Consider the following 26,169-nt stretch of genomic DNA (forward strand, 5'->3'; position numbering starts at 1 on the left):
ACCTCGCCCAACACCCTACGCCGCAGATAAATTTCCTGTCAGGAGTTTCGCGACTCAACCACCTTACAACCCCCACTATCCAACATACCCACCGCCAAGATGTCTAACGCGCCCACAACCCTCAAGCAGCCCGAGTCGTCGGAGGGACGTCTGCTGCTCGTGTCGAATCGACTGCCCATCACCATCAAGCGCTCCGATGAGGGCAAGTACGACATGTCCATGTCCTCGGGAGGACTGGTCAGCGGCTTGAGCGGACTCTCCAAGACCACCACCTTCCAGTGGTATGGCTGGCCCGGACTTGAAGTCCCCGAGGACGAGACAAAGACCTTGAACGACCAGCTCAAGGAGAAGTACAACGCGGTACCTGTCATGCTCGACGATGAGCTCGCAGACAGGCATTACAACGGATTCTCAAGTGAGATAACCCTTGTAGAACCATATCGCTGCCAGCACTAACGATTGTAGACGAGATCATGTGGCCGCTCTTCCACTACCACCCCGGTGAGATTACCTTCGACGAGTCCGCTTGGGACGCCTACACCGAGGCCAACCGCCTGTTCGCAAAGGCCGTCGCAAAGGATGTACAAGATAACGACATGGTCTGGGTGCACGACTACCACCTGATGCTCATGCCTGCCATGTTGCGCGAGGAGCTCGGCAACACCAAGAAGAATGTCAAGATTGGGTTCTTCCTGCACACACCTTTCCCCAGTTCGGAGATCTACCGAATCCTCCCCGTCCGCAATGAGATCCTGCTCGGCGTTCTCCACTGCGACCTCATTGGCTTCCACACATACGACTATGCTCGTCATTTCCTGAGCAGTTGCTCGCGCATCCTGTAGGTATCAACCTAGTGGCGTAATTCGCACTTGCTAACTCAGACCAGGGGACTCGCCACAACACCAAACGGAGTCGAGTTCAAGGGCAAGGTCGTTACTGTCGGCGCTTTCCCCATCGGTATCGATCCCGAGAAGTTCGACGAGGGTCTCCAGAAGCCCAAGGTACAAGAGCGGATAGCAGCCCTCGAGAAGAAGTTCCAGGGTGTGAAGCTCATCGTTGGTGTTGATCGGCTCGACTACATCAAGGGTGTACCACAGAAGCTGCACGCTCTTGAGGTGTTCCTCACAGAGCACCCCGAGTGGATCGGGAAGGTCGTACTTGTACAAGTCGCCGTTCCTTCTCGGCAAGACGTCGAGGAGTACCAGAACCTCCGTGCAGTCGTCAATGAGCTTGTTGGTCGCATCAACGGCAAGTTCGGCACTATCGAGTTCATGCCTATCCACTTCATGCACAAGTCGGTCTCTTTCGACGAGCTTATCGCGCTCTACGCTGTCTCAGATGTCTGTCTCGTGTCTTCGACACGTGACGGTATGAACCTGGTGTCCTACGAGTACATCGCGACACAGGAGAAACGACACGGTGTCATGATCTTGTCCGAGTTCACTGGTGCTGCACAGAGCTTGAACGGCAGTCTTATCGTCAACCCATGGAACACCGAAGAGTTGGCGGATGCTATTCATGACGCAGTCACCATGGGCGATGAGCAACGCAGTCTGAACTACCAGAAGCTGTCCAAATACGTCCGGAAATACACTAGGTAAGTACCCACGATCGCATCTCGACTGGCACGTTCTAACTTCACATAGCGCATGGTGGGGCGAGTCGTTTGTCACCGAACTTAGAAGGATCTCGGAGACGCCAGACCGCAAAGTACACTTCGCTAACGCTCCGGTTGCGGGAGTTGATGACTCTACAAAGACTGCTGGTGAGACGAGCTCAGAGCTACCGATTCGTCAGGAGACCGGCAACAAGGACAAAGAGTCAGACCCGGCCGCTGCCGTCGATGCTCAAAAGGAGACTACGGACGGCGCATCTAGCCAATAGGCCCTGTGCCCTGCGGTGAGCACCTCTGATTATTACGACGGATGATTTCATGTGACGAAAGTTCGGCGTGATGGATTCGCTTGGGTTAGACGATTGATGAAGGTTCCAATTCTCACAGTACCCCCTCAATTACTAGATCTTCTTACCTAGAAGCTGTAGTGGAAACATCACTGCAGTAACAATATACCCCTTCTACACACGACCTTGTTCTTTGTACTCTGATCGTGACTGTTTTGTTCCGCGAGTGAGTTTGTACTTTCGTGGGAAAATAGTATGCGAGAGCGTGGGATGTGCCTGCCTCCGAAAGTCCCTGCCAAGCCATTAGCGCGTCATCATGCGCTTTCGCAAACCTCACACCCAATTTCGCGTCTTCTGCGTCCCCAACCCCCATCACGCCGACAGAAGACCTCACCGATAAGTTCGGAAACGATTGGTAACGAATTTGATTTTACGCGTCAATACGAGTCAGTCTTTGATGTTGACGCGCAAAACACAATCATGAGAAACCACAATGGAGCGACTCGCGTCTTTTATTAGGAGTCTGACACCGACATGACCGGATATCAGCAGTCGACGTACTCAGCACCGACTATCTACCACTCAGTCATAGCGCCAGAAAGCTCAAGCTCTACGAGTCGAACAACGCGTACGTGTGCAACTGTTGCGTTAACTCAGAAGAAACGCCAGACGCTCCTTCCAGATAGTACCAGTCCCCTCAAATACCGACATTCACTGCCATCACAAACGCCAAGTCACCGCATGCGCTACCATCATCACTTCTGCTTGAACATCGATGCCTCCCATCCATACGCACGCGCTAGTCGACGTCCATACCGTCTGGCCAACGCCAATGGCACTTCCCCGCTCGGATGAGGTTCGTGGAACTGGATACCGCGTGGCAAGTTCAGCTTCTTCGGTGTGAATTGCCACGCAGACCCGTGTAGCTTCTCGACGGCGAACCCAAGCTTGGTGAGCGTAGTCACAAGCTGGTCCCAGCGGATTTTGCCTGGAGGCTCGCTGTCGTTTGGCACATGGAAAAGCGCCTTGATTACGACATACGCGTCTTTTCCAACGTGGTACAACGGTTTCGACACGGCCACTGATTGCTCTTGTGCATTCTGATCGACGCCCACATCCTTGGCCCTGACAATCATCGGGCCATGTTTCTTCGCTTTGGTTTTCCCTGCGACCGCGAAACGATCGAACTTTCCGGTGATTTCTTTCTTCCGATCATGAAAGATCTCGGACATAGGCTGATACTGAAACGTGATGGGTGATGTTTGCAACTCATCATTATCTTCCGGATCATGCCACGGAGCTGTCCTTCGCATCGGACCACCTTCATCAAAAAGTCTGCGAATAGTGGCATGTTGAGAATAGCCTGTGAGCTTGCGGAAAGAGTTATCGATAGACCTCCAAAACCTATCCAGGTTGCGTTCCGCCTTCCGGCGTGTTTCGACGGCCGGTTTTGTGCGGAGGGTTTCGCTGAGATGGTCGAATTTTCCTTCGCTCGGTTCTCCGAGATCAGGAGCGACCCATTCCCTGCGACCATGTTCTACCATGTCCAGCCAGCCATCAAGGGTCTCCAAAAAACCTTGGATCTGTACAGGGATGACGATATTTTCCTCCAAATAGTCGAAAGACGGGCTCACTTTAGCAGAGCAGGAGGACACTCGTAGTTGATAGAGGCATTGAACGCTGATCGACAGTTTAGTCAAAGACTCCTCGATCAAGGGTGATAGCTTGGCTCTTGCCGAGGTCTCTCGTTCACAGTATGTCTCGAGGCAGTCCAGATAGTAGTGGGAGCTGTCGACCAATGTATCCTCTGTGATCACTCGGCCCAAAAGTTTCAGCACCCGGCTACCAACGACATCATCAGTCGTGACCAGCATAGCTGTGTAATCGGATGTTCCTTTTTTGGGTTCCCTGACATAGAGGTGACGCAGTTTGGCGCCCCCATCGAGAAGTATCGCAGAAATCCCGCGGCTGACTCTTTGCAGCAGAGTAACAAGTAGTACACCACTTTCATAGCTTCAAGATAGCGCTTTGATGTCTCCTCAGTTGTGTCTCCGCTCAATAACGATCTCTGGAGAGCTTCAAGTCTCAGCGATTCTTGATGGAGCTGATCCCAGGTGATAAGACTACCGTACGCGGTAGATAGAACCTCGCGAAGGACGCGGGAGTTGAAGTTCGTGGTTGCAAGCCTCTCGGATGGCTCTCCGGCCTTGTTGAGTAAATTCTCATGATGATGATCTGCATAGTCCTGTATAGTTTCCGCGAAATACGCAGGGTCCTCGCGTAAGGCCCAGGCATGATCTTTGATACTGCCCAGTACTGTTGAGATCAGATGTCGGATGCGCGTACAATCCGGCATACCACGTGCGCAGTATGCCGCCTTCATGCCTGCATCTGTGAGGACACTGCTCACGTTTTCTTGAAATGACAAGCTTGGTGGCACGAATGTGGTCGCGTTCATGCTAGCTATAAGCATGTCTTGGGGGACGTCATGCATGATGTTGAAACAGCAGCTAACGAGGAACCACAGAAGACCAGATTGAATGCGAAGGATCTGCAAGCCGATTCCCAGGAAATATATGGGCGGCACCTCATTGACAGCGACGCATTGGGATCCCCTTGGGTCCACAACGCGGCCATACAACTTTTCTTTGTACTCTTGTGTTTCGGGGTCCTGATCCGAGAAAGATATGCCGGGAAGCGCAAGTTGGTTGCTGTTCGATGGTGCAGCCAATGGTGAAAAGCTGAGTTCGGATGAAGTGAACGTAGCGGGACGGTTGAGGGCGCGGGCTTTGATGATATCGAGCAAAGACTTCGCGTCTGACAGGTCTTCCAAGTTGATATAAGGCCACAGCTCGCTGCTACGTGGTCGCTGGGTGGCTCCGCATGAGCAACTGTTGCAGCGACAGTAGAAGTGCGGATCCTCCATTTCAGGGCGATGTGTCGCGGGAATACCGGGGAGTATGGTGCAAAGCAGCTCTCGACGCTTCGCTGGCGACCTCTTCTTCCACCGAGCTGATATGGAGTCCCCATGTAGCTTCTCGATCACGTTGAGCCAATGCCAATCCCCAGCGATGAGGTTGCTTAGCTTTCTAGCTGTTTCGTTCACCAACTCCATCGGCAAGTTGAGCTCGGCGTCATCGGCTGCCAGAATTTCAAGGATGATGTCGACATCATGCAATCGATCGAGTCTAGGGCGCCGTCAGTGTCCTGAGGGCGATATGAAGAAGACAACCTACTTGGTTCCGGTACTGGCCTGTATAGCATCGGTGCGATCAGTGTAGTGTACTCGCTGGTGGTCGTGCGCCGCCATTGGAATACTCTCATCCATGCTTGCGGTGGAGGAGTGGGTGTAGAGTTTTCTAATTGAGTTCGTCCGCAAACGCAATGAGTGCGGCGCTATGACCACCAGTAGCTTGTCGGGGTGAAGCGCAATTTGCGCGTGTGTGCATCGATGAGACTAGATGAGACTACTGGACAAGCCAGCCTGAAATTTCAAAACCCCACATATTCAGTATGTGTTGGTATATCGTGGGGTATCATCATAGTCATGTGCCGTCACGTCTGTTTAGTGGACTACTTCGTGTCTTTCCCTCTATCAGTCACTGTTCTGCTCCCTCCTTCTGCATATTACGCGCATAATTGAAAACTGGACCTCTCATATTAGCTGTACGCTTAGGCGCTCTTCTCCCAAACGCTTGTAGTTCAAATTCGCATAGGCTGTTCTGATAGCGGTCAGACGTTCGTCTTATTTGTCTGCAAGTACTCTCGTGTCACACCTGAGCAACACGGGTGTACACGCCATCTGAAGAAAAATATCTACATAGGAATTGTTTTATCATCTATTGGCTAACATGCTCAAGTTGACTTGTCTGCTCGTTGTAATATTATCGGGCAATTTGATACTGGAATGCATCATCATGCATGGGTATAGTATGATTTGCGGAAGTCGTGAGTGGCTGATCGTGGCCATTATGCGTTAGCAAAGTACCCTTAGCTATAGTCTATTCAGATTGATGGCATCTCACACACTCTCGATTGAGCTACACAAGTAACGCAGGCAAAATAATGCCCAGGTGACGTACCTGATGGCTCCCACTTCCTCACCTCCCGCCGCGCCTCCCAAGTGAAAGGTGCGCTCTTTCCCCTCCGGTCCTGCACCCACCTTTATTTAGCATTACCAGCTCCCCCTACTGACCTTCTACACCACTCATCCACTTTCTCCACATCTCCACCATGAAGTACCTTAGTATCATCATCATCACGAATCTAAGCGTAAGCGCCCTCAGCTCCGCCGTACCTCATGGCGTACCCCCCGACTGCACCCATCGTAACAACGGCGCCTGCGTCGCCTCGCCCGCACAGTGCACAGAAGGCGAACTACAATGCCTCACTACCCTCCATAGTGGCTAAGACGGCATAAACATTTGCGAGCATGGAAAGTGGGAGGCGCGCGATACATGTCGCTGCACCGATAAGCCATCACCTCAGTGCATCGACTCTGCGCTCTCTTCTCGCGACAATACCTTAAGCCGCCGGTGCGAGGAAGGCGTCCCGAAGTGTATATTGCGGGAGAACAACGGGAACGGAGGCGTGCTCTTCAGGTGCAAGAACGGGTTCTGGAAAACTGCTATGCGTTGTCGGTCTTCTGAGCGTTGTCATGATGGGGAGCTGGCTACTTGTTCGTGGCGTCGTGCAGCTTAGGGGATGGAAAGGGGAGATTTCTTGGCTGTTGTCGTCGCTGAGGTCGGAGAGCTGGGTACTACTATACGCTCTGAGAGTCATAGCTGTGGGCAGGTCACAAACGGACGAGACGAATGACCGCTTTATCACTTTATTGTATTCTTAAGACTTCACTATCAACAGGAATGGAAGCATGCTATCACCATCTCGAGGTATCGCTACATCTCACCACTCTTCAAACGCCGTCAACACCTGCTCATTGCATACAACCCACCATCTACATGTTCGCCAACAGGTACCTCAATCCAGCCCACATCTCTTCACCACTGGGCAAGATCTGCGCAGCGGGCAGGACGAATCCATAGTTGCCCGTATCCCTCAACTCAACAGTCATGGAATAATTTGCCTTGGCAACCTCGAAAGCATAGTCAACAGAGTCGCCGCTGACCTGGTAAATGGTGTTGCAGATAGGGCCACCTGTGAACGTGGTTCCGTGCACAGCCTTGACAGCGGCGATGGCGCCCTTGGTGAGGGAAGCATACTTCGAGGAGTTGGGGACGACACCAGAGCATGTGTATCCGTATGGGTACATCCAAAGCTGGCTGTATGCGTGGATGTCCATGTACAGCGCGATTCCGCGGCCAGCGGCTAGGCTGTCAAGTTGGGCCTTGAGGAGCTTAGTCTCTACACCGTCGCCTGCAGACGGGCCCTTGTAATCTTGAGCGCAGGGAGAGGTCGAAGCGCCTTGGGGTAGGTCCCAGTGGGATGGCCAGTTGCGGTTGATGTCGCGGCCTACGCATGACGCGGAGGGAGTGGTCTGACGGTTCTTGCGCCACAGACGATCGGCTGACTGGGTGTAGGCGAAGCCATCTGGGTTCACGATGGGGAAGATGTAGAAATCGTACGAGTTCTTGAATCCAGCCGTGGTGGAGTCGGTGGATGTGAGGAGCTGGTACGCCGCGTACTCAACGACCATTGTTGTGATCCATTCTCGTGCGTGCACAGTTCCGTGCCAGACTACAGCTCTCTTGGATCCTTTGCCGCCGCTGCCCCAGATGTGGATACCCTTGATGTCGCGGCCTTCAACCGATTTGCCAGCAGAGACTACTTCAGCGTTCTTTGGGTACGCCGCGGCAAGGTCCGTGATCCATTGCATATGATCGGCAATCGAGTGGTACGCGTTGAACCAGGAGGCACTTGGTGCTGCACCGGCTGATCATCGTTAGCACAAGTTTTAGATCTCCCCTGGAGCCTACGTTGCCGCTAGATCTTGAACTCTGCGAAATCGCAAGACAATGTAGACTCCTGGCTTGTTTTTCCTTGCATGAAACATATCCAACGTACCGGCATATATGCTGACAGTCTGCTCGTCTGCGATCGAACGGCCAAGATTGTCGTGCATGACCTTGGTCTATCCAGTTGTTAGTGTCAAAAAACGATCGTAGCTACGAGGCCACATACTGTCAAAAAGTTAGTTAAATATTCTCAAAAGTACTCGTGGCGGCTACTTTACCCTCTATATCCTTCGTAGACGCCTCGAAGTCCTTGACTGCCGAAGGTGGCACCATAACGTCGACCACATCACTAGATGTCGGCTTGCCCTTCCACAAGTCAAGTGAAAGCTTGCTCATGACATCGTCGATTTTGGCAGCGTTGGCACCGACATTGACGCGGTACACCTTCCAGTCATCGTAGTTGATCTTCTTCGTGTTGACTGTGGCAGCAGACGCTAGGCCTAAAGAGGCAAGGGCGATGTTGAGGAGCTTCATGGTGTGTAGAGATGAGGGAGAGGCGTAAGGAGGGACTCCAGTTGAAAGCACCAACTGCGCTACCTATATATTCAGTGGTAGACCAGATGATATCGCGAAGCCCTGCTCTATACCGGCACTAAATGGTTAGCCCCGGCTCCTCCAATGCAGATGCGGAAGGTCGTCAAAGATCCCCAGATTCGCGCCGACCCGGTCACTAGCACTATGAACGGAAGGAACGAAACAGGTGCTGCAGACTACATTAGTATGAAAACCAAAGTTTAGGTGATCCCTAGAGTAATGTAGACTCCTAGGCCATCGTTTTGTTTGATTTCTGATTTGAATGGGGCCGACAAATCAACGTCACCATATACCCAACCGACCAAAGAACAAAGTAATTGTAATCGGACCACCACGAGGCGAGCACGACCACAAGAAGATCCTTGAATCGGGTGCTGCTAAATTAGAGACGGAGACGATCATAAAAACACCAATGCGCGACCATTCGTTGACGGTGAACCTTGGCGTTTACGTGCCTACTGGTTTAGGCAGTTGGCTGGCTATGGCGGTTTGGTCCCCTGCTGATCCGTCTAGGCGCATGATGCTTGGGTCGCCTTCGAGCTTATCGTGGCCTTGGGATATTAATTACCATCGCAATGGAAACAGCTTCCTGGGCGAGCCTTTGCTCCGTGGGAGATTAATGCCAGTCGGGCAGGTGGGCTGCGGAGGCGCTATTACCATTGAACGCGGTGTGTTTGCTGTAGAGTGTGAGTGGTCATCTGGTGGACTGTATAATCGACTCCACATCGTGGTTGTGTATTGAGCCATCAAGTCATGTGTAACGAGATGGAAAGGTTGTGCAGGAACAGTGAAGCGTTCCGAGGTTCGCTGTGGCGGGGCGGGGTGCACGTGTTGTCTTGGCGGCGATCATGGCAATGCCATGGAGCGCAACGATCGTTCGTGTTTCTATCCTGCACATCGATTCAGGTCATCCTAATGAAAACTAAATACCCTAGAGCCTACGTTAACGTTAGATTACCTACTTTACAGGTTTTTGTCTTAATGTAGTCCGCAGACCTGTTCAGTTTTCTTTTCGTGTACAAGGTGGATTGAGGCATCTTGGAGTATGGAGATGTCGACGCGCACCCTACTCCGTTCGCTCCTTCAAGCTCTAGCGGGTAGACCAACCAAGAACGTGCCATACTGGACGAATCGCTATGGCCTTCGTTGTAATCGTTCCAAGATTCGCCAAAGAATGGCTGTGGGGAAAATTATGTATACGCGAAACATGGTAGAGCCACCGCAAAAACTGAACATGATCTTGGCTAATTGTCACTCTTCGTCGCATTTCTTTCACGCAACGCTCTTCCCCTTTTCCTCAGACTCCCTCTCATCATCCACGATCCCACATCTTCGCCATGTCATCACTACTAATAAACGCCGCGTGCGCGTTACCGACCTACGTACAGATGGTAATACGGCCGACACCTTCACAAGAGCCCAGCGTAAAGATATTCCACACCTTCTACATGCTGGTACCACTGTGCTTGTGGACCGTATACTGCCAAGAGCGCTTGGTCAATTTGATCGTGGGAGAAAGACAAGGTGGAATAACGACGAACTTCAAACACTTTGTCGCATGGTGGCTGGTGTACTACTTGGTATACTTCATGGCGTGGAGCCCGACGCTGCTTTATATATACTTGCCCGTTTTGTCTGAGTTAGGTGTTAGATGGTCTATTTGACCTTCTTTCGGACCTCAAGCGGCTGCGAAAACCGCATTGGTGCTTTCCGACAGCATTCCCGATTAGTCGACCCTTTACTCTCTCTTCAGTCCGACCCTACCCGCCTTCCTCAATCCCACGACAGCGATCATCATACAAACGACCATATACCCGAACATGAGCCAATAGCTCGCCCTATACCCCTTCAACACAGCCACATCATCCTGGTCCTCAAACGCCCCGCCACCATCACCATCACCATGGCCACCAGTACCCGTACTCCCGCTCTTAACCTGCACCCTCAGCGCGACAACCTGGCAACTACCCATACCCAAACTCATACCGAACTGCGCAACAGTATTGAACACAGCACCAGCGAGCGCCTGCGTCTTCTCCGGGAAGTTATCACTCACAATGATGAGACCGACGGTGAACAAGACATCTGCACTGAATGGGGCGAACATCTGTGCCCAGAAAGCGAGTTTCCAGTAACTCCATGTTGGTGGCACGAGGGCCATGAGGAGGGGTGAGATGGCGCAGATTAAGGCGGAGCCGGCGACGAGCCAGCGGGCAGGAATGCGGTGGACGAATAGGCCGACGGATATCTGGATTAGGACGCCGGCTAGGAGGTTGGGAAGGAGGTAGAGGGATGTTGCTAGCATGGAGGCGTGCTGGACTTCTTGGAAACTGGACTTGGGTTAGCTCTGGACTTCCATTTTACGCAGCAAGATGGTGGATGATGTTGGAGGATACGTACTACAGGCTTGAGAAGAGTTCAATGGAGTTCATGACCCCGTAAGAGAGTGCGACCATGATGCATGTGCTGGTAAAGGGGAGACTGTTCCACAGCTTGTTCGGTACGAGGGCTGTTTTTCCACGTCGCTCGCGGTAGTGCATCCAGGCTGGAAAGGCGCAGAGAAGGATGATACTGATAGTGAGAAGCGAGGCTGTCTCGGCTGAGCGAATGCTTGTCAGGTCGGCGCTGATGATACTACATGCTGTCAGCTTTATTGGAATCAGACGATGAAGAGAAAACACATACGCAAGGACGTATGCGAGGATAACCAGTCCACCACTAGATATCATACCACCAACCCAATCAATCTCCCTACCAACCTTCTTCCAAAGCGCAACCACACCATCCTGATTCTGGGAAGGAAGTTTAGGTAGCGTCCAGATCGCAGCGACAGCGACCGCCAACGTACACCCTCCAGTCACGTAGAACCCCAACCGCCATCCCGCTCTTTCAATCATAACACCACTCAACACCAGCCCAACAGCAAACCCAAGCGGCTGGCTGAACCCCAAACACGCAAACCCAAGATTTCTCGCTCTTCCAGATGGCACAGCACCGGTAATGATAGCAACCGAGGCGGGTAAATGCAACGCCAGCGCCACACCTTGGAGAGCCCGAAAAGCTACGAGCTGCCCGCCGGTCTGCGCGAACCCGCATGCTAGCGTGAAGACGCCGAGGAAGGTGATGCCAGTGAGTTCCACGGGTCTAGCGCCGACTATGTCAGCTACTGAACCAGCGATGAGAAGTGCGGCGCCGGATGTCAGACCATAGACGGAGGAAGGCCATAGGTAGAGAGAGCGTTCGAGAGCGATGGAACGTGCAATTGATGGGAGGCCGACCGTGATGATGCCGTTGGTGAAGCTGGCTATAAAGCCGACGAAGGAAGGGGTGAAGATTGTGAGGAAGGTGCGGAGAGTCGACGGTTTTGCGAGGGATGGTGAGGTGGATGATTCGGTATCTGATATCCGGTGATCATAATTCAAGACTTCTTGAGATGGCGGTGATGGATGATAGATAGGTTTTATGGTTGTGGTCTTGGGTGTTGGCTGGAGCTCGAAGACCGAAGTCGCTGTTTGCGTCTGCGTCGCCATCTTCCAACCTTTTCAACGGGATATGAACGTACAATTGTCCCGGTTTTAGAGAGGAAATAAACTCTTGAGAAGACTTCAATGCTCATAATTTTCTAGCAGGTTCGTTGAAAATTGTGGTAGACAGAATTCTTTGGTGACTAGCTTCACGCCCTACGACGGGCGGGCGACATGTCAAAAGTCAGGGTCCACCATTTGGGTCGAGAATTTTCATCATCGGGAGAAGCATGGATGAAGATAGTGTATGCATTGTCAGCTGTCAGTGATGCAGTCGCATCCATCGAGGTTGAACGCATGGTGTTCATGGGTTGCCAAGGCTGTCCTGTATGCTTCGGATGCAGGTACAAGGGAAGGGATGAAGACGCTAATGTTTTTGCTGAGCTTACGACGGTTACTACGGTGCTACGGTATGCGCAAGAGATGAGACTAGTCCGGGGATGTGGACTTCCCGCAAAGGCGTGATGCAGGGCGCTGCAAGCCCTTTATGGGGCTCTTCGCGAAGGCGATCGTTGGCGCGCGTGGCCTCACCGCCGAGTCCATTTCTACGCGTCGCGTCAAAAAGCGGTAAAGAAAAAGAGGACAATTGTTGAGATGGTGTGCTGTACCGTCTGGACTAGACAGACTTCCAATCAATCGCGGGACGCCGCGTGGCGGTCAAGTTGATTGAAGTTGGCGGCCGTGCTGTTGCTGCATCAACGACTTTGTTTGGGTGACGTCGGCTCGCGTCCCCAACCTCGTCCTAACCTCCTGCATTTGCCCACCAGCCACCCGCACCCAACACGCTCCAAACCAAAAGTTAACGGGAGCCACGCTTCCACGCTCCAAACCCCACACTACACATTGCTACCAACACTACAGAATACTCTCTGACTACTTTCTGCCAGTTGCATTCGCTGTTCGACCCGCTATACTCGACCTGCACCTGCGAAAACACCAACACCACCTTCTCGCCTACCATGGCGCCCCATCCCGACATTGCCGCCGACGAGCGGGCACTCTCGCCCATGGCCGTGAATGCTCTGCAGCTGGCCAAGTCAATGGTCAAGCGTGACCAACCTGAGCCATACAAGAACCTCGCCTCAGCAGGCGCACGCCCACCCAACGACCTCTCCGGACCCGGCTTCCAGGCTCTGTTTGCTCTCATCGGTGTCGGTCTCGCCCTTGGAGCCATCTGGTTCTTCTTCTGGGCCAAGAACGGTGGCTTCAAGTGGCGCGACAACGACTGGGAGGACTACAAGTCAACGGTGCTGAGACGCAAGGGACCCGACGGAAAGACTCTCTCCAACGCAACCAAGAGCACCAAGCTCGGTGGTGGCAGTGTCGTCCACGGTGGTAGCTACTTCGGCGAACAGAGCGAGCTTAACTACACGGATGAGTCTGGTACCAGTGTCGACCCAAACGAATACCGCGACGCCGAGAGGGGCGAGGGCGGCCTTCGTGGCGGAGACGGACGAAGGCACAAGAAGCACCGCCGCGACCACACCAATGACTACAAAGACCCTGAGCTCCGCAAGTACCGCGAGGAGAAGGCTGCCCGTGTCGGTGGCCTCAATCGCGTTGGTGATGGCATGTACACAGACTACTCCGGCTCTCAACCCTCTGAAGTCGGCGGCTCCCAGGTCTCTAGTAACGCACCGCTGGTCAAGAAGGACGCCAAGGAAGTCAAGGACCCCAAGAAGGAAGCCAAAGCCAAGGAGATGCGCGCAAGGGAACGCATGCGCAAGGCCAAAGCCGCCGAAAAGGAAGCCGCCAAGAAGGAAGCCGCTGAAGCCAAAGCCCGCAAGGAAGAACAAAAGGCAGAGGCCAAGCGCGCAAAGGAAGAGCAGAAGAAGTCCAAGAAGCACGGCACACCCTCTGAGGCTCCCGAAATGGCTGAAGTTACCCGCCCCATGATCGAGTACCGTTCCCCCGAGAGTGACTACACCCGCGCCTACACCGAGTACACCGCCCCATCTGAAGCCGGCACACCCACACGCGCTCCCACAAGGAGCAAGGCCCCGTCTGGACCTCGCCGTGCTCCTCCTTCCGCTGCATACTCTTTCACCACCGGTGACGACGACACTGCTACCGTCTACACCGGCGTCTCTACCTCTGACTTCGCCAAACCGCCCCCTCCAAAGGCCGCCCCCAAGACCGAGCGCAGCGCCCCCTCCGAAGTCACCGAGTCAAGCTACTACTCCGACTACCGTCCCAACGCCGACAAGTCCCTCTACTCCGACCCCAACAAGCACGCGCCCCGCTCCCGCTCAGCCCGCCCGTCTCAAGACCGCCCTTCCCAAGACCGCACCTCGCGCTCCGGCCGCCCAACCTCTGAGTCTCGTCCCCGCCCCTCAGGCTCGCGTTCGCGTCCCACCTCTGAGTCGCCTCGCAAGCAACACCGCACTTCGCGTCCTGCTCCCCCTGCATCTGACATCTTCACCACTACCAACGGTGATTCTCAGGGCCACATGAGCTACCCGTGCCACATTCCCGGCCTTAGCCAGGCGGGTAGTGTGCACCCGATGGAGAGCGTGTCTCAAGTCGGTGTCCCGACTAACGCGAGGAGGGAGAGGGGCGGTAGAGATGTCATGGATGGCTACCGTCGTGGTGGTGTCCGCGCTGTTGGACGAAGGGACAGTTTGAGCGACAGCGACTAGACTCGCTCGTTCGCTTCTTTCTCTTCAGTAGTATGATTCGGCATTGCATACCCCCTTCTTGGCGTTGTTTGGGCTTTTTCTTGATAGAGCGACTTGACTTTTCTTTGAACCTCGGGGTTTCAACTTTGTACAGCGAGCGAGATGAGAGATTGATGTCATGGATTGGATGTACAGACTTTGGAAAGGGTATACCAGTGATGGATGGAATGACGATGGAGGTCTCCGAACGAATGAAGGTTAATGACCTTGTATGTAGTAACACTCAAAGCAATACATGATGACACGGAAGTCACGATGATCAAAGACATTCTCTCCCCACACTTTCACCTCAAACATATGTGATGCACATCGATCGCCAACCTAACTCTCGCTCAAAATACAGCATGGCAGAGCAGATAGAAAAGCACATCTCAATCGAACGAAAAGGGTATATCACATTACTCTGTTCCTCCCGTCGCAGAAAAACGAACTAGTGACTAGACTACAACGCTAGAGCTTGCTGGCATAAGAACAAAAGCGGAATCCAGTCGGCTAATCCTGTTGGCTAATCCTGAGAAAACGCAAGAGCAGATAGAGAGACAAGAGACTGAGAATGAGACTGGTTCATAGCTACATACATAGGCATTACCTCGTTGGTTTTCCGATTTTCCTTTCCTTTCCCTCCTGTCCGTGTTCCGTGGTTCGTGGGCCAGATCAACTGGCCGTGGTTGTGGGTTGTGGGTGATGTGTTTGAGATGATAGTGATGAGGTTGTGTAGGGGTAGTTGGTCGTTACGATTGTGGTGGTGGGGGTGTTTTTATGATATATTGGTGTCGTGTCGTAGCGAGGGTGCTATGTTGTGATGTGTTGAGAGTATGGTGATGATTTGGACATATGGGGAGCAAGCTTCCTCAACCAATAGTCTACAACTCATCCCTCACAGCCTGCGTGGCTTGAGTAGCGGCGCTGGAGATACTGCTCACAGCTTCCTCGGCGCTACCAGAAGCAGCCGCGTACATGGAGGCAATACGGCTGTTGGCGGCGGCTACGGCGTCGGCGATGCGGCTGTTGGCAGACTCCATGGCTCCTTGCTCAGGTCCATAGACGGCGGAACTGGCTGCTGAAGAAATGTAGGCTGCGTTCTCACTAGCAGCAGAGGCAACGTACTCGGCGTTGACGCTGGCTACAGACGAGATTGAGCTGTATACACCACCGGCACTGCTTGTGGCTGAGGCGACGTAGTCGCCTGCTGTAGGCGTGCCGAAGATGGCTTCGCTGATAGCAGCTTGGGCAGATGCCGCGGCTGACGAAAAGCTATCTTGAGCTGATTGTGTTCCGTAGAGCTTCTCGCTCACTTGAGACTGAATGGATGAGTAAGCACTCGCAACTGACTCGCTGGCCTGCTCAGCGGCACCCTTGGGCGTTCCGTGGAGAGCGACAGAGGCACTCTCAACAGCGAGATCCAAAGATGCGCTAGCCTGGCTCAGGACATCTTCGATCATAGCAGGGGGAGTAAAGACGGCGCTGACGACTGACGAAGCAGAAGCATACGCGTCAGCAGCCGCGTCGGTGACAGCATCGTAACTGTCGCCCGCGTACGAACTAGCAGCGTTGATACCTTCACTGGCATAGGACTGGGCAGAAGCCATGGCTGCGGGCAGACCCGTGGAGTAAGCGGAGGCGAAGCGGTTCATGACGCTCTCGGTGAAGTCGGGCTCCTTGCCAATGACAAGCTCTGAGATAAGGGCCTGGACCTCGGCATATTGTGCAGCAGCGGCAGCGGTAGCCTACGTGTACAAAGTCAGCACATGTCTCAAATGCAATTTATTCATCGGAAGGAGTTCTTACCTGAGCACCGTAAGCGCCAGCTTGAGAGTACACAGACTCTGCCCATGGTGTAGGCTGGCCATAGACCTGGCTGCTGGCTTGAGCGATGAGTGCTTCCCAGTTCTGGCTGGCTTGGGAGGCGACTGACTCAGTCCAGGGGGTTTCTGAACCGATGACACCAGAGCTGACTTGGGAAGCGGCTGACTCAGCGGCTGCTTGGGCGTTGGAGACAGCCGACTGTGCTGAACCAGACACATACGACGCGGCAGATTCGGCGGATCCAGATACAACAGACGCAGCAGAAGCGGCCGATGCGGAGGCGACCGAAGCCAAAGACTCAATCGTGCCTTGCTGGGGACCGTATACAGCGCTCGATGCAGCATCTGTAAACTCGGAATAACGGGCGTGCGCAAGGCCCACAGCTTCGTAGTACTGTCGGCGAGCGCTGTCAGCGACACCGGTGGATTGGGGTGCGGCAAACTGGGCAGAAGCCTGGCTGAGGCCTTCAGCGAGGCGAGATGATGCGATGGAGGAGACCGACTCGAAGTAACCCTGGGTGGGGCCTGCTGCATAGCTCCTCACTGATTCAGTGTATTGCATAGCATTCGACAACCTCTCACTAGCGACTGCGAGGGAGTCGGAGTAGGCCTTCTCAAAGTAAGAAAGCATGGTTTGGTGCGCAGGCTGGGGCTCTCCAGAGATCAGAAGAGACATCTGGGCCTTCGCATTCTCGAACTGCTTGCTCGCAGCGCTGACAGCATCGCTGTATCGCGAGTTTGCCTCGACTTGTACGGTCTTGATTATGGCTGTCGGCGTTGGGGTACCGTAGATTGCGTATGATGCCGCAGTCACAGCTTGAGCATACTTGTCGGCGATGACGCTGGTCGCACTCTCAACAGCCGGTTGCTCGGTACCGTACAGGACGCTTGATGCAGCAGCAAGAGCACTTGCGTACTGCTCGCTTGCGATCGACGAGGCAGACTCGACGGTACCTTGCGTCTTGGCAGGACCGAGGAGCGCTTCGCTGACTGCTCGGCTCATCTCAGCTGCTCGGTCGCCAGCGTCGGCAACCACGCTTTGCACTTTGCTGGAATAGGTGTCGACGACTTCGTCATCGTCTTCCAGCGGCTCATCAAGTACAGGTTCGCGGGCTTCAGCAATGATTTGCGCATTGGCTCCACCCCAGACCTTCTTAGGCGATTCGTAGGCTGCGGAGGCCTTCGATGCGGTGTCATCAATAACTTCAGACGCCTTGGATGAAGCTTGAGATAGCAGGCTCTCGGATGAAGGTTCACCATAGATAGCCTCAGACGCTTGAGACGAAACCTCAGATGCAGCTTGCTGGACAGAAGATGCCACACTCTCAGCAACTGGGGTAGAGCTACCTGATACGGCCTCAGAGACCTGCGATGATGCTTTGGATGCTGCCTCCTTGACGGAAGATGCGATACTTTCGGTAAGAGGTGTTGAGCTACCCTGAACAGCTTCGGACGCTTGTGAAGAGATGTCGGAGTACATGTCCTTGGCAGACGATGCGATACTCTCAGCAAGCGGTGTCGAGCTGCCTTGGATCGCTTCGGCAATCTGGGACGATGCACCCTCAACGTTGTCCATAACTTGTTGGGCAGCCTTGCGGACGCGAGGCGCGAAGACCTTGTCAGAGAAATCATCGCTAGCATCGCCGGCCCAGATCTTAGACTTGGAAACATCCTTCAGGCGTACTAGCTCGGCAACCATGTCCGACGCAATGGCCATGGCCTTGTCTTCAAGCTTCTTGGATTCTTCATGGGCCACGCGAAGGCCTTCGTGCCTGTTACCAACGGCTTCGACTTCGGCCTGCCATTCGTTGAGCGTGTTCCTCAGCTTGTGGTAGTTTTGCCAGTCCTTGTACGTGACGCCATCAGTCCACGCCCATCGCATGCCTACTTCTTGGAGGCCAAGGCTGTGGATCTTCTCAAGTACTTCGACAGTGCTCCTGACAGCAGCTTGTACCAAGGAATCAGTCTCTTGATCGTATGATGCTTTCCAGACACGGATGTCCTGGGCACGCTCCTTGACGGTGAGACCGAATTCGCGGGTCTTGGCTCCGCAGTCCTCGTACGCAGCCTCAAGATCGGCGTCTGAAGCATCCTCTGGAAGAGATTGAATAGTCTTCTTGATGTAGTTCTTCAGCTTAGCAATCGTCGCGTCGGCAGTCTCCTCTAGCTTGACAACCAGAGCCTTACCATGTCCATTGACGGCATTGTCGACCTGTCGCTTTGTGATTTCTGCGACGCGTACTTCGAGGTCTTCAGAACCCTTGTCTGCGGCTGTAGCGAACTTGGTCTGCCAGTCGCGGAGATCCTGGTTGAGCTTCTCTTGCAGTTCAGCGCCTGTGAGCTTAGGCTCAGAGGGCTTGACTTTTGTTGGTTTTGCCTCCAGCTCGTTGGAGGCTGTGCTGGCGGACTCACTGCCGAAGAACTCGTCAAGGACACCCCAGCCAGATCCCTCAGTAGAGCTAGGAGGAACAATAGAGGCGGATGAGCTTGCGATGGTGGGAGTGTCCTTGGTAGATTGAGATGGGAGGCTTGTCTCAGCATCGACGGCAGAGACGACAGACTCGATCTTCTGCTGGTCCCTGTAGCGGCCTAGACGCTCAGAGATGCGGACCAACTGAGGCTCGACGTTGTCTCCGTATAGCACGCGCAGCTGGGGCCACACAGTGCGGAGGAGGAAGGCCCAGGTGGCATCCTTTGCGGTGTGGACATGGGGATAGACGATGTCGACGAGGACGTGGTGGCCGTATGCGTGACCCTGTTGGAGGTAGGGCTTGGAGCGCTCGTAGGCCGGGAGCAGTGTCAAGTGGTAGATCTCTTCGGAGCTAGTCCTGAGGTCGTTGTAGTACGGGGCAGCAGCATCAGTCGCCTTCTTGACATGAGGGCCGAGGTATACGTCGTACTGGCCCTTGATTTGCTTTTGGGCATTCTGCAGCTGGGGCTGGACAGACTTCTCGTACTGGGCCTCTGCATATTTCCTGGCATGCTCAACCCTGTGTGCGCCGTAGGTTGCGTAGTTGTCCTGGGCGAATGTGGTTATGGGCGTCGTGTAGGGCTTGACCTTTTCAATCTGCGGGGCGACGTAGGTCTCGTAGTAGGGGTCGACGTAGGGCGCAGCGAAGGACCGGGTCTGCAAGTAGGGCTTGCACACGCGTGGAGAGTCGTGGTTGAGCTGGTGGAGCGATGTGGGACACCGGAAGAGGAAGGTGATGATGAGATACCACGTGGAGAGTCTCGCAACCATGCTCGTGAAGGCGCCCACGAGACTCCGCCTGGGCTTCCGCGAGCGAGCGGACCGTGAGGTGAGCTGCGTCTTCTCTGCGTGGCCATTGGCGGTGCCATTGGCGGACCCGTTCAGGCTGCCATTTTGTTTGGACTTGCTCGCCCTTCCGTTGGCCTGGGCGGCCATGCTCGCGTGTGGTGGACGATGAAGCGGTGACGCTGTGTGGCTGACCAGCTTCTGCGTGTGCGTATTAGTGGTACTGCCGCAGTAAGTCGGGGTCTGGCTACGTACAAAAATCAGCGACAGGCGGTAGCGTCTGGGTTGTTGATGTCTCTTGAATAATGGCGATGGCTGCTCGAAGTAACTTGTCTGTTAGCGCTGGGGACGACAACCGAGCTGCAGCAGTGATGTAATTGCACGTGCGGACGCGGGAACACGATAGCAAGATCAAGGTTTGGACATGCGATAGGCGGCAGAGAGCGCAGAATTACGCGATAGGGCGCGAGAGATGACAGAGGAAATAGAGTCTGCCTGTCGCGATTTCCCAGTCCCAGACGTGTAGAGTGCCTCAGGCTGCCCCTGCGGTTCGCGTCGTCTCATGTAGGGCTGGATGCCTTCACCCGTGCTGTAGGACCCTGTGACGCTGATCAAGCACCGAAGACACGCCATGCATGTGCAAATCCGATCGCTTGTCCCAGGTACCAGACTAAATAATTAATTGTCCCTACACGTGCACTAAGTGTGGCTAGGTGCCATCGCTCTGCCAGGGGCCCGGGGTGCTCGACTGCCAAGACCGAGACTGTCTGGCGGCGGCGACATCACCACTTCCGTCGCCAGAGCTGCTGCACGCAACCACGGTTCCGGCCGCATCCATCCTTGTGCGCTTTCCCCCCCAGGTCTATTCACGTCCCTAATTCCCTGCATCTGCATTGTCCCTCATCGCGCAGCACTGCACGCCCCGTCCTCTTCACGCCGCTCCCTCGCTGCGATTCCGATGCCTACTTGAGGTCGACTTGTGCGGCATCTGCCCGAACCCGAACCATATCTTCCGATTCGATACAACCCCCCTCTTACCACGTGTATACTTTTAATCCCCCTCCGCCATGGCAACCGATGCCGAGCCCCTCACCGCGGGGCTCTTCGACGATGCCTCCGCGCACGACAACGCCCCCCAGACTTCCGACGAGCGAGCCATGGACAAAGACGAAGCCGACACCTGCCGGATATGTCGCGGGGAAGGCACCGCCGAAGAGCCTCTGTTCTTTCCCTGCAAGTGCAGCGGTAGCATCAAATACGTCCACCAAGAATGCCTGATGGAATGGCTGTCCCACACCCAGAAGAAGCACTGCGAACTGTGCAAGACATCCTTCCGCTTCACCAAACTATACCACCCCGGCATGCCGAATCGCATACCCACGACCGTCTTCGTACGCCGCGCCGCTCTGCACGTTCTCAACATGTTCGCAACCTGGTGCCGAGGGGTCCTCGTGGGCGCCGTCTGGCTCTTCCTACTACCCTGGTGCATGCGCGTCGTATGGCGCAGCCTGTTCTGGGTCGGCGATGGTGGCTGGTCACAAGACATGTTTGCCGACACACCTGAGACGTCAGTAATGCCCGCGACCGGTAGAGGACTGGCCCCTAGCGACATCGACTTGATACGCTCCGCACTCGATACCGCCAAGAGCAGCAACTCGACTGTGCATGTCGCAAGTACCGTCGGGCCCATGAAGATAACGTATACTCCAAACAACTCCACGACTAGCGAATCCATACTCTGGACCTATGCCAAACGAGTCTTCTTCGGGGTCCCATTCCCCTTTTCCCAGCTTGCACAAGCCGACAGAATAACTACTCACGTATCTGTCGTTGACAAGAACGGCACCGTTTCCAATACTACCTCAGATCACCTCGGTATTCGGAGTCCGTCGCTTCTCTCCGATGTCCCCTTCTTCAACTGGTTCCAGTCTCAAAGCGCCAATCGCTTTATTGTTGACGTGATAGAGGGGCAGATCATCACTCTACTCGTTGTCGTGGCGTTTATCCTTGTCTTCCTGATTCGGGAGTGGGTGGTGCAGCAACAACCTGTCATCAACATGGTCGCTCTTGGTGACAACGTTGCTGCGCAGAGGGCTGCCATCATTGAAGAGGAGGCTCTCGTTGACAACGTGGTCGTTGATGAGGGCGAGCTGGAAGACGCTCTAGATGCTTTGGACGCCGAAGTGGCTGGGGAGGCCGCGGATGTGGAAGAAGCTCATGAACCTGAAAATGCTGACCAAAACGACCCAATTGCTCCTGAAGACTTCACTCGCGAGAATGATGAGCCCGAGGCTGCCGAACCTACGATACGCCGCGTTCGTCGGTCTTCCTCGCTCCGCCGAGAACGCGACGAGCTTGTTCGCAACATAGTACGGGAAGGCCTCTCGGGTGATTTGAGGTCAATGATGCAATCGGATGAGCTTGTGGATGCCTATGACGATGGATTTCCATCTCAGAGCTTTAACGAGGCTATTGAGCGAGCAATGGTGGAAGACGGCGAGGCTAGCAGCTCAAGCTTTCCTGCAAGAACCTCATCACTCCACCAACCTTCAAGCGTAGCGCCAGATCTTGAAGGTTCCGAGTCGTCTTCATCTTCGCACAGACCAAACATGCCAGCACGCGATAGATCCTTCATCGCGACAGAGATTCGTCGCGGCCTAGAAGAGGGTAATACATGGTCTTTCGAGAACGTACCACAATCGTCAGCTTCGAACGAGGAAAGTGCTGAAAACGTGCCCGAATCGTGGGAAGATGACGACAACGCAGACCGAAGAGCCGATCAAGGACCCGAGGCTGCATCGGACCACGAACCGGGTAGCGAGCACAGCAGTGGAAGCTGGCAGCAAGTCCCTGAGGCTGTGGAAGATGACTCCGACCAAGCGCTGGAAGGAGAACATGTTCACGACAAGGGTAAAGCCAAGGCTGTCGACGCCAGTGTGGAGGACAATCTACCCGAGTCGACGTCTTCTGCACAAAGCAGCTCTACTCATCTAGACAACTCAATTACGGTCGATACTACGATTGAAGTTGACAACAGCAGTAGCCAACCTGACCAAGACTCGACCACTCACGAAGAACAAGAGCATTCTGAAGTGGGTCAGCAAAACCCGGACGATCAGCCTGCGGTTCCAGTCAACGCACAACCAGCAGCGCCTCAACCTCCACAAAATCCAGTGAACCAAGTATTGGACTGGATGTTTGGAGACATAGCCCCGATGGCTCAGCCTGTCGAAGAGGGAGGCAACGATGAGCATATCGTGCGCGATCTGGCAGACGAAGCGCCTTTTGTGCCCTTCTTAGGGAACGAGCCGCGAGATCATGGCAATGCTGCGGCCCAAGATCCTGAAGTTGCTGCTGCTGCTGCACAAGCTGGCATAGATGTCAACGACCAGGAAGCGATTGAAGACGCTGAAGACCTCGAAGGTATACTTGAGCTCATTGGTATGCAAGGGCCCATTGTCGGTCTTTTCCAGAACGCCCTGTTCAGTGCCGTGCTGATTACCTGCACACTGGCGTGCGCTGTGTGGGTTCCTTATCTCTGGGGTAAATTCGTCATCATAATGGTGGGAAGTCCTATTGAACTCCTCAAAATCCCTCTACAGGCGGTCGCTGCAGTGACGGACTTCATAGTCGACGTCACGCTCTTCCTCGTAGCTGGTACGACATACTGGAGTTCTTATGCCATCTCCAGTCTGGTCAAGCTGTGTTCCTTGGGGAAACTGTCTCAAACCATAGATGGTCCACTCCGTGCAGTATCTACGCCAGCATACTCCCTTGCAGAGAGTGCGATGGTTCGTATTGGCAAGATGTTCATGGATTCGCCATTATCTTCTCAGCCCAGCTACACCCAATTCACGCTCAACGCACACGCTTCACTACGAAGCCTGCAGAACACGACCTCATTTGCGCTCAATGAAACGAGCAGTTTTGCAAATGCCATCATCGAGGAAATCTCAGCAGACTCGCTGCCCAAGCTTGTGCTGAGGGTCCTTGGGAGCCTTCCCTCGTTAATTCAAGATATCTTTACGACTACCTACGGCCAGTGCAGTTCTCTGCTTTCATGGCTTTGGACGGCCAAGTCGTACAAGATCACCATTGATCTAGACTCGAATAGCAGCACCGCTGTAGCATATACTGCATTGGAGCGATGGACGGCGAGTGACCGCCTGATTGCAATACTTGCTGGCTATGGGTTCTTCGCCTTTCTTGGTGCGATATATCTCAGGCGTGGCACACCTTTCAGCTCGTCACAGCAAGGACAAAGGATCGAACGCATTCTTTCTGATATACTACAACAAGCCGGAGGTGTCCTCAAGGTGATTCTTATCATTAGTATCGAGATGTTGGCATTTCCGCTGTACTGCGGGCTGCTTCTCGACTTGGCCATGCTCCCACTATTCCAGAACGCTACGCTGTACAACCGATGGCAATTCGCGAGAGAGAGTCCTTGGACATCTGGATTCGTGCATTGGTTTATCGGTACCTGCTACATGTTCCACTTCGCGCTCTTTGTGTCCATGTGCCGCAAAATCATGCGCAAGGGTGTGCTTTACTTCATCCGCGACCCAGATGATCCGACCTTCCATCCTGTTCGGGACGTCCTAGAGCGTAGCGTTACGACTCAACTTCGCAAGATCGCCTTCAGCGCTCTTGTGTATGGAGCACTCGTTATTGTATGCCTCGGCGGTGTCGTATGGACCTTGAGTCGTGCTACTACCAACGTGCTGCCAATCCACTGGACTACCGAAGCACCATCGCTGGAATTTCCGCTCGACCTTCTCTTTTACAACTTCCTCACGCCGGTCATCATCAAATTCTACAAGCCTAGCGAGGGTCTGCATACCATCTACAAATGGTGCTTCCAGAAATGCGCTGGGTTCCTTCGCCTGTCCAACTTCCTCTTCGGCGATAAGGTACCTGCGCAAGAAGGCGATGATGGTCGATACGTTCGTGCACCCGCTTCCGATCAAGCTCGCATCCCCAAGGGCCAACCTGTCTTCGTCGAAGTCGACCGCGACAACGTGCGCAAGGATGGAGAGAATGAGGGTGGAGTGCACAACTCTGATCTCGTGTCAATGGTATTCATCCCACCATGGTTCCGCGTGCGCATTCTCTGCTTCATCGTCACGATATGGATCTTCATGGGTCTATCAGGAGTAAGCGTAACGATCCTACCCCTCCTCTTCGGCCGCTACCTCTTCTCGCTCTTCCTCCCACCGACCGTTGAGATGAACGACATCCACGCGTTCTCCCTTGGCGTCTACACGCTCGCCAGCATCGGCTACTCCGCCTACCACGCCTTCAAATTCATCTCCTCACTCAACCGATCCATCCCAGATCCCATGTCGACACTCCACACCATCGCAGCAACCACCTCCCGCGTCGGCGGGCGAGCCCTCCGCTTCTCGTATGTCTGGGCAACCCTCATCTTCGCCATCCCCTTTCTCTTCGCCGTCCTCCTAGAGCTCTATTTCCTCATGCCCCTGCACGCCTATCTCGGCCCCAAGGAACCCCACGTCGTCCACGTCATCCAAGACTGGACCCTCGGCTTCTTGTACTCTCGTCTCGCCGCACGCCTCGTCTTCGCGAACCGCAACTCCCGGCCTGCACGTGCGTTCAAAGCTGTTATCAGAGATGGCTGGCTCTACCCCAACGCCAAGATCGCTACACGCTGTTTCCTCATCCCCGTGCTGGCGCTCTTCCTCGTCGCTATTGCCGTTCCATCCAGTCTGGCGTTTGTCACGAGTCGAACGCTATATCGTAATGCGAACGAAGCGACAAAGAACTTACTCTGGCGCTTCAGCTTCCCGGCTGTGGGACTTGCTTTGGTGGTTATGTGGGCTTCGTCGGCGGTTGTCAGGCTGCTCGTGAGATGGAGGTTGGTCGTTAGGGATGAGGTTTATCTTATAGGAGAGAGGCTGCACAACTTTGGGGAGAGGAAAGCGCCCGTTCAGCCTGCGTCTACTGCTACTCCTGCGGCGGGCGTTGAGGGTGTCGATGTGGGTACGCAAACTGCTTAGTTTTGCGGGGTCGTCGGTCGGTGTGTTGTTGTTTTGCGTGTAAGAGTGGAATTGCTGCATATCCTTTTCATCATGCGTTTGCTTTCGCTGAAAGGTTTGGAAGGCCTGTCAGTCGTTTTGTCAGCGGGCTAGCTAGATAGCCAGTTAGCATGAATCTCACGCTGCTCATCCTTATTACTTTCATCTACACTACTGACCTGTGAACTTGGTCTTCTGTTGATTGGTCTATCGACTAACGTCGTGGTCAACTACGCATGACGTGAGAGCCACTCCGCCGTTGTACAAATTCCCTTCTAGCACGGATGAAGATACGAAGCCCTCGGCTGCCACCCTCCTTCAGCCACAAGAACCTCTCCAAGAACTCTGCTAACCCGAAGAAGATGCCCGTCGCGCCCTCTTCCCGCAACAACAGAAACACCAACAGGCATGCCATTCATGCCCACCAAAGCGGGAATGTGTACCACTGGCACATGCA

General features: G+C 54.2%; 7 protein-coding genes across 7 annotated transcripts; 3 read left to right on the forward strand and 4 right to left on the reverse strand.

The window, feature by feature from the left end:
- Nucleotides 1-99: 99 nt before the first annotated feature.
- J4E86_000228 (uncharacterized protein) lies at nucleotides 100-1,884 on the forward strand (the record flags this gene model as incomplete). The annotated part of the gene is made up of 4 exons (XM_051440804.1): nucleotides 100-415; nucleotides 466-838; nucleotides 887-1,597; nucleotides 1,647-1,884. The coding sequence occupies 4 exons, from the start codon at nucleotides 100-102 to the stop codon at nucleotides 1,882-1,884; spliced, it is 1,638 nt and encodes a 545-aa protein (XP_051306975.1).
- Nucleotides 1,885-2,657: 773 nt separating this feature from the next.
- J4E86_000229 (uncharacterized protein) lies at nucleotides 2,658-5,230 on the reverse strand (the record flags this gene model as incomplete). Its single annotated transcript, XM_051440805.1, has 3 exons — nucleotides 2,658-3,778; nucleotides 4,261-5,090; nucleotides 5,139-5,230. The coding sequence occupies 3 exons, from the start codon at nucleotides 5,228-5,230 to the stop codon at nucleotides 2,658-2,660; spliced, it is 2,043 nt and encodes a 680-aa protein (XP_051306976.1).
- Nucleotides 5,231-6,859: 1,629 nt separating this feature from the next.
- J4E86_000230 (uncharacterized protein) lies at nucleotides 6,860-8,351 on the reverse strand (the record flags this gene model as incomplete). The annotated part of the gene is made up of 3 exons (XM_051440806.1): nucleotides 6,860-7,794; nucleotides 7,927-7,993; nucleotides 8,091-8,351. The coding sequence occupies 3 exons, from the start codon at nucleotides 8,349-8,351 to the stop codon at nucleotides 6,860-6,862; spliced, it is 1,263 nt and encodes a 420-aa protein (XP_051306977.1).
- A 1,798-nt stretch (nucleotides 8,352-10,149) lies between these two features.
- On the reverse strand, nucleotides 10,150-11,941 carry J4E86_000231 (uncharacterized protein; the record flags this gene model as incomplete). The annotated part of the gene is made up of 3 exons (XM_051440807.1): nucleotides 10,150-10,741; nucleotides 10,812-11,045; nucleotides 11,097-11,941. The coding sequence occupies 3 exons, from the start codon at nucleotides 11,939-11,941 to the stop codon at nucleotides 10,150-10,152; spliced, it is 1,671 nt and encodes a 556-aa protein (XP_051306978.1).
- A 953-nt stretch (nucleotides 11,942-12,894) lies between these two features.
- On the forward strand, nucleotides 12,895-14,574 carry J4E86_000232 (uncharacterized protein; the record flags this gene model as incomplete). The annotated part of the gene is made up of 1 exon (XM_051440808.1): nucleotides 12,895-14,574. The coding sequence occupies one exon, from the start codon at nucleotides 12,895-12,897 to the stop codon at nucleotides 14,572-14,574; it is 1,680 nt and encodes a 559-aa protein (XP_051306979.1).
- A 902-nt stretch (nucleotides 14,575-15,476) lies between these two features.
- J4E86_000233 (uncharacterized protein) lies at nucleotides 15,477-19,824 on the reverse strand (the record flags this gene model as incomplete). The annotated part of the gene is made up of 2 exons (XM_051440809.1): nucleotides 15,477-16,340; nucleotides 16,402-19,824. 2 exons carry the CDS (start codon nucleotides 19,822-19,824, stop codon nucleotides 15,477-15,479), a joined length of 4,287 nt encoding a protein of 1,428 aa, XP_051306980.1.
- A 917-nt stretch (nucleotides 19,825-20,741) lies between these two features.
- Nucleotides 20,742-25,694, forward strand: J4E86_000234 (uncharacterized protein; the record flags this gene model as incomplete). The annotated part of the gene is made up of 1 exon (XM_051440810.1): nucleotides 20,742-25,694. The coding sequence occupies one exon, from the start codon at nucleotides 20,742-20,744 to the stop codon at nucleotides 25,692-25,694; it is 4,953 nt and encodes a 1,650-aa protein (XP_051306981.1).
- Nucleotides 25,695-26,169: the final 475 nt, after the last annotated feature.

This window comes from Alternaria arbusti (assembly GCF_024043155.1).
Source record: "Alternaria arbusti strain BMP 1465 chromosome Unknown scaffold_1, whole genome shotgun sequence".
NCBI lineage: Eukaryota > Fungi > Ascomycota > Dothideomycetes > Pleosporales > Pleosporaceae > Alternaria > Alternaria arbusti.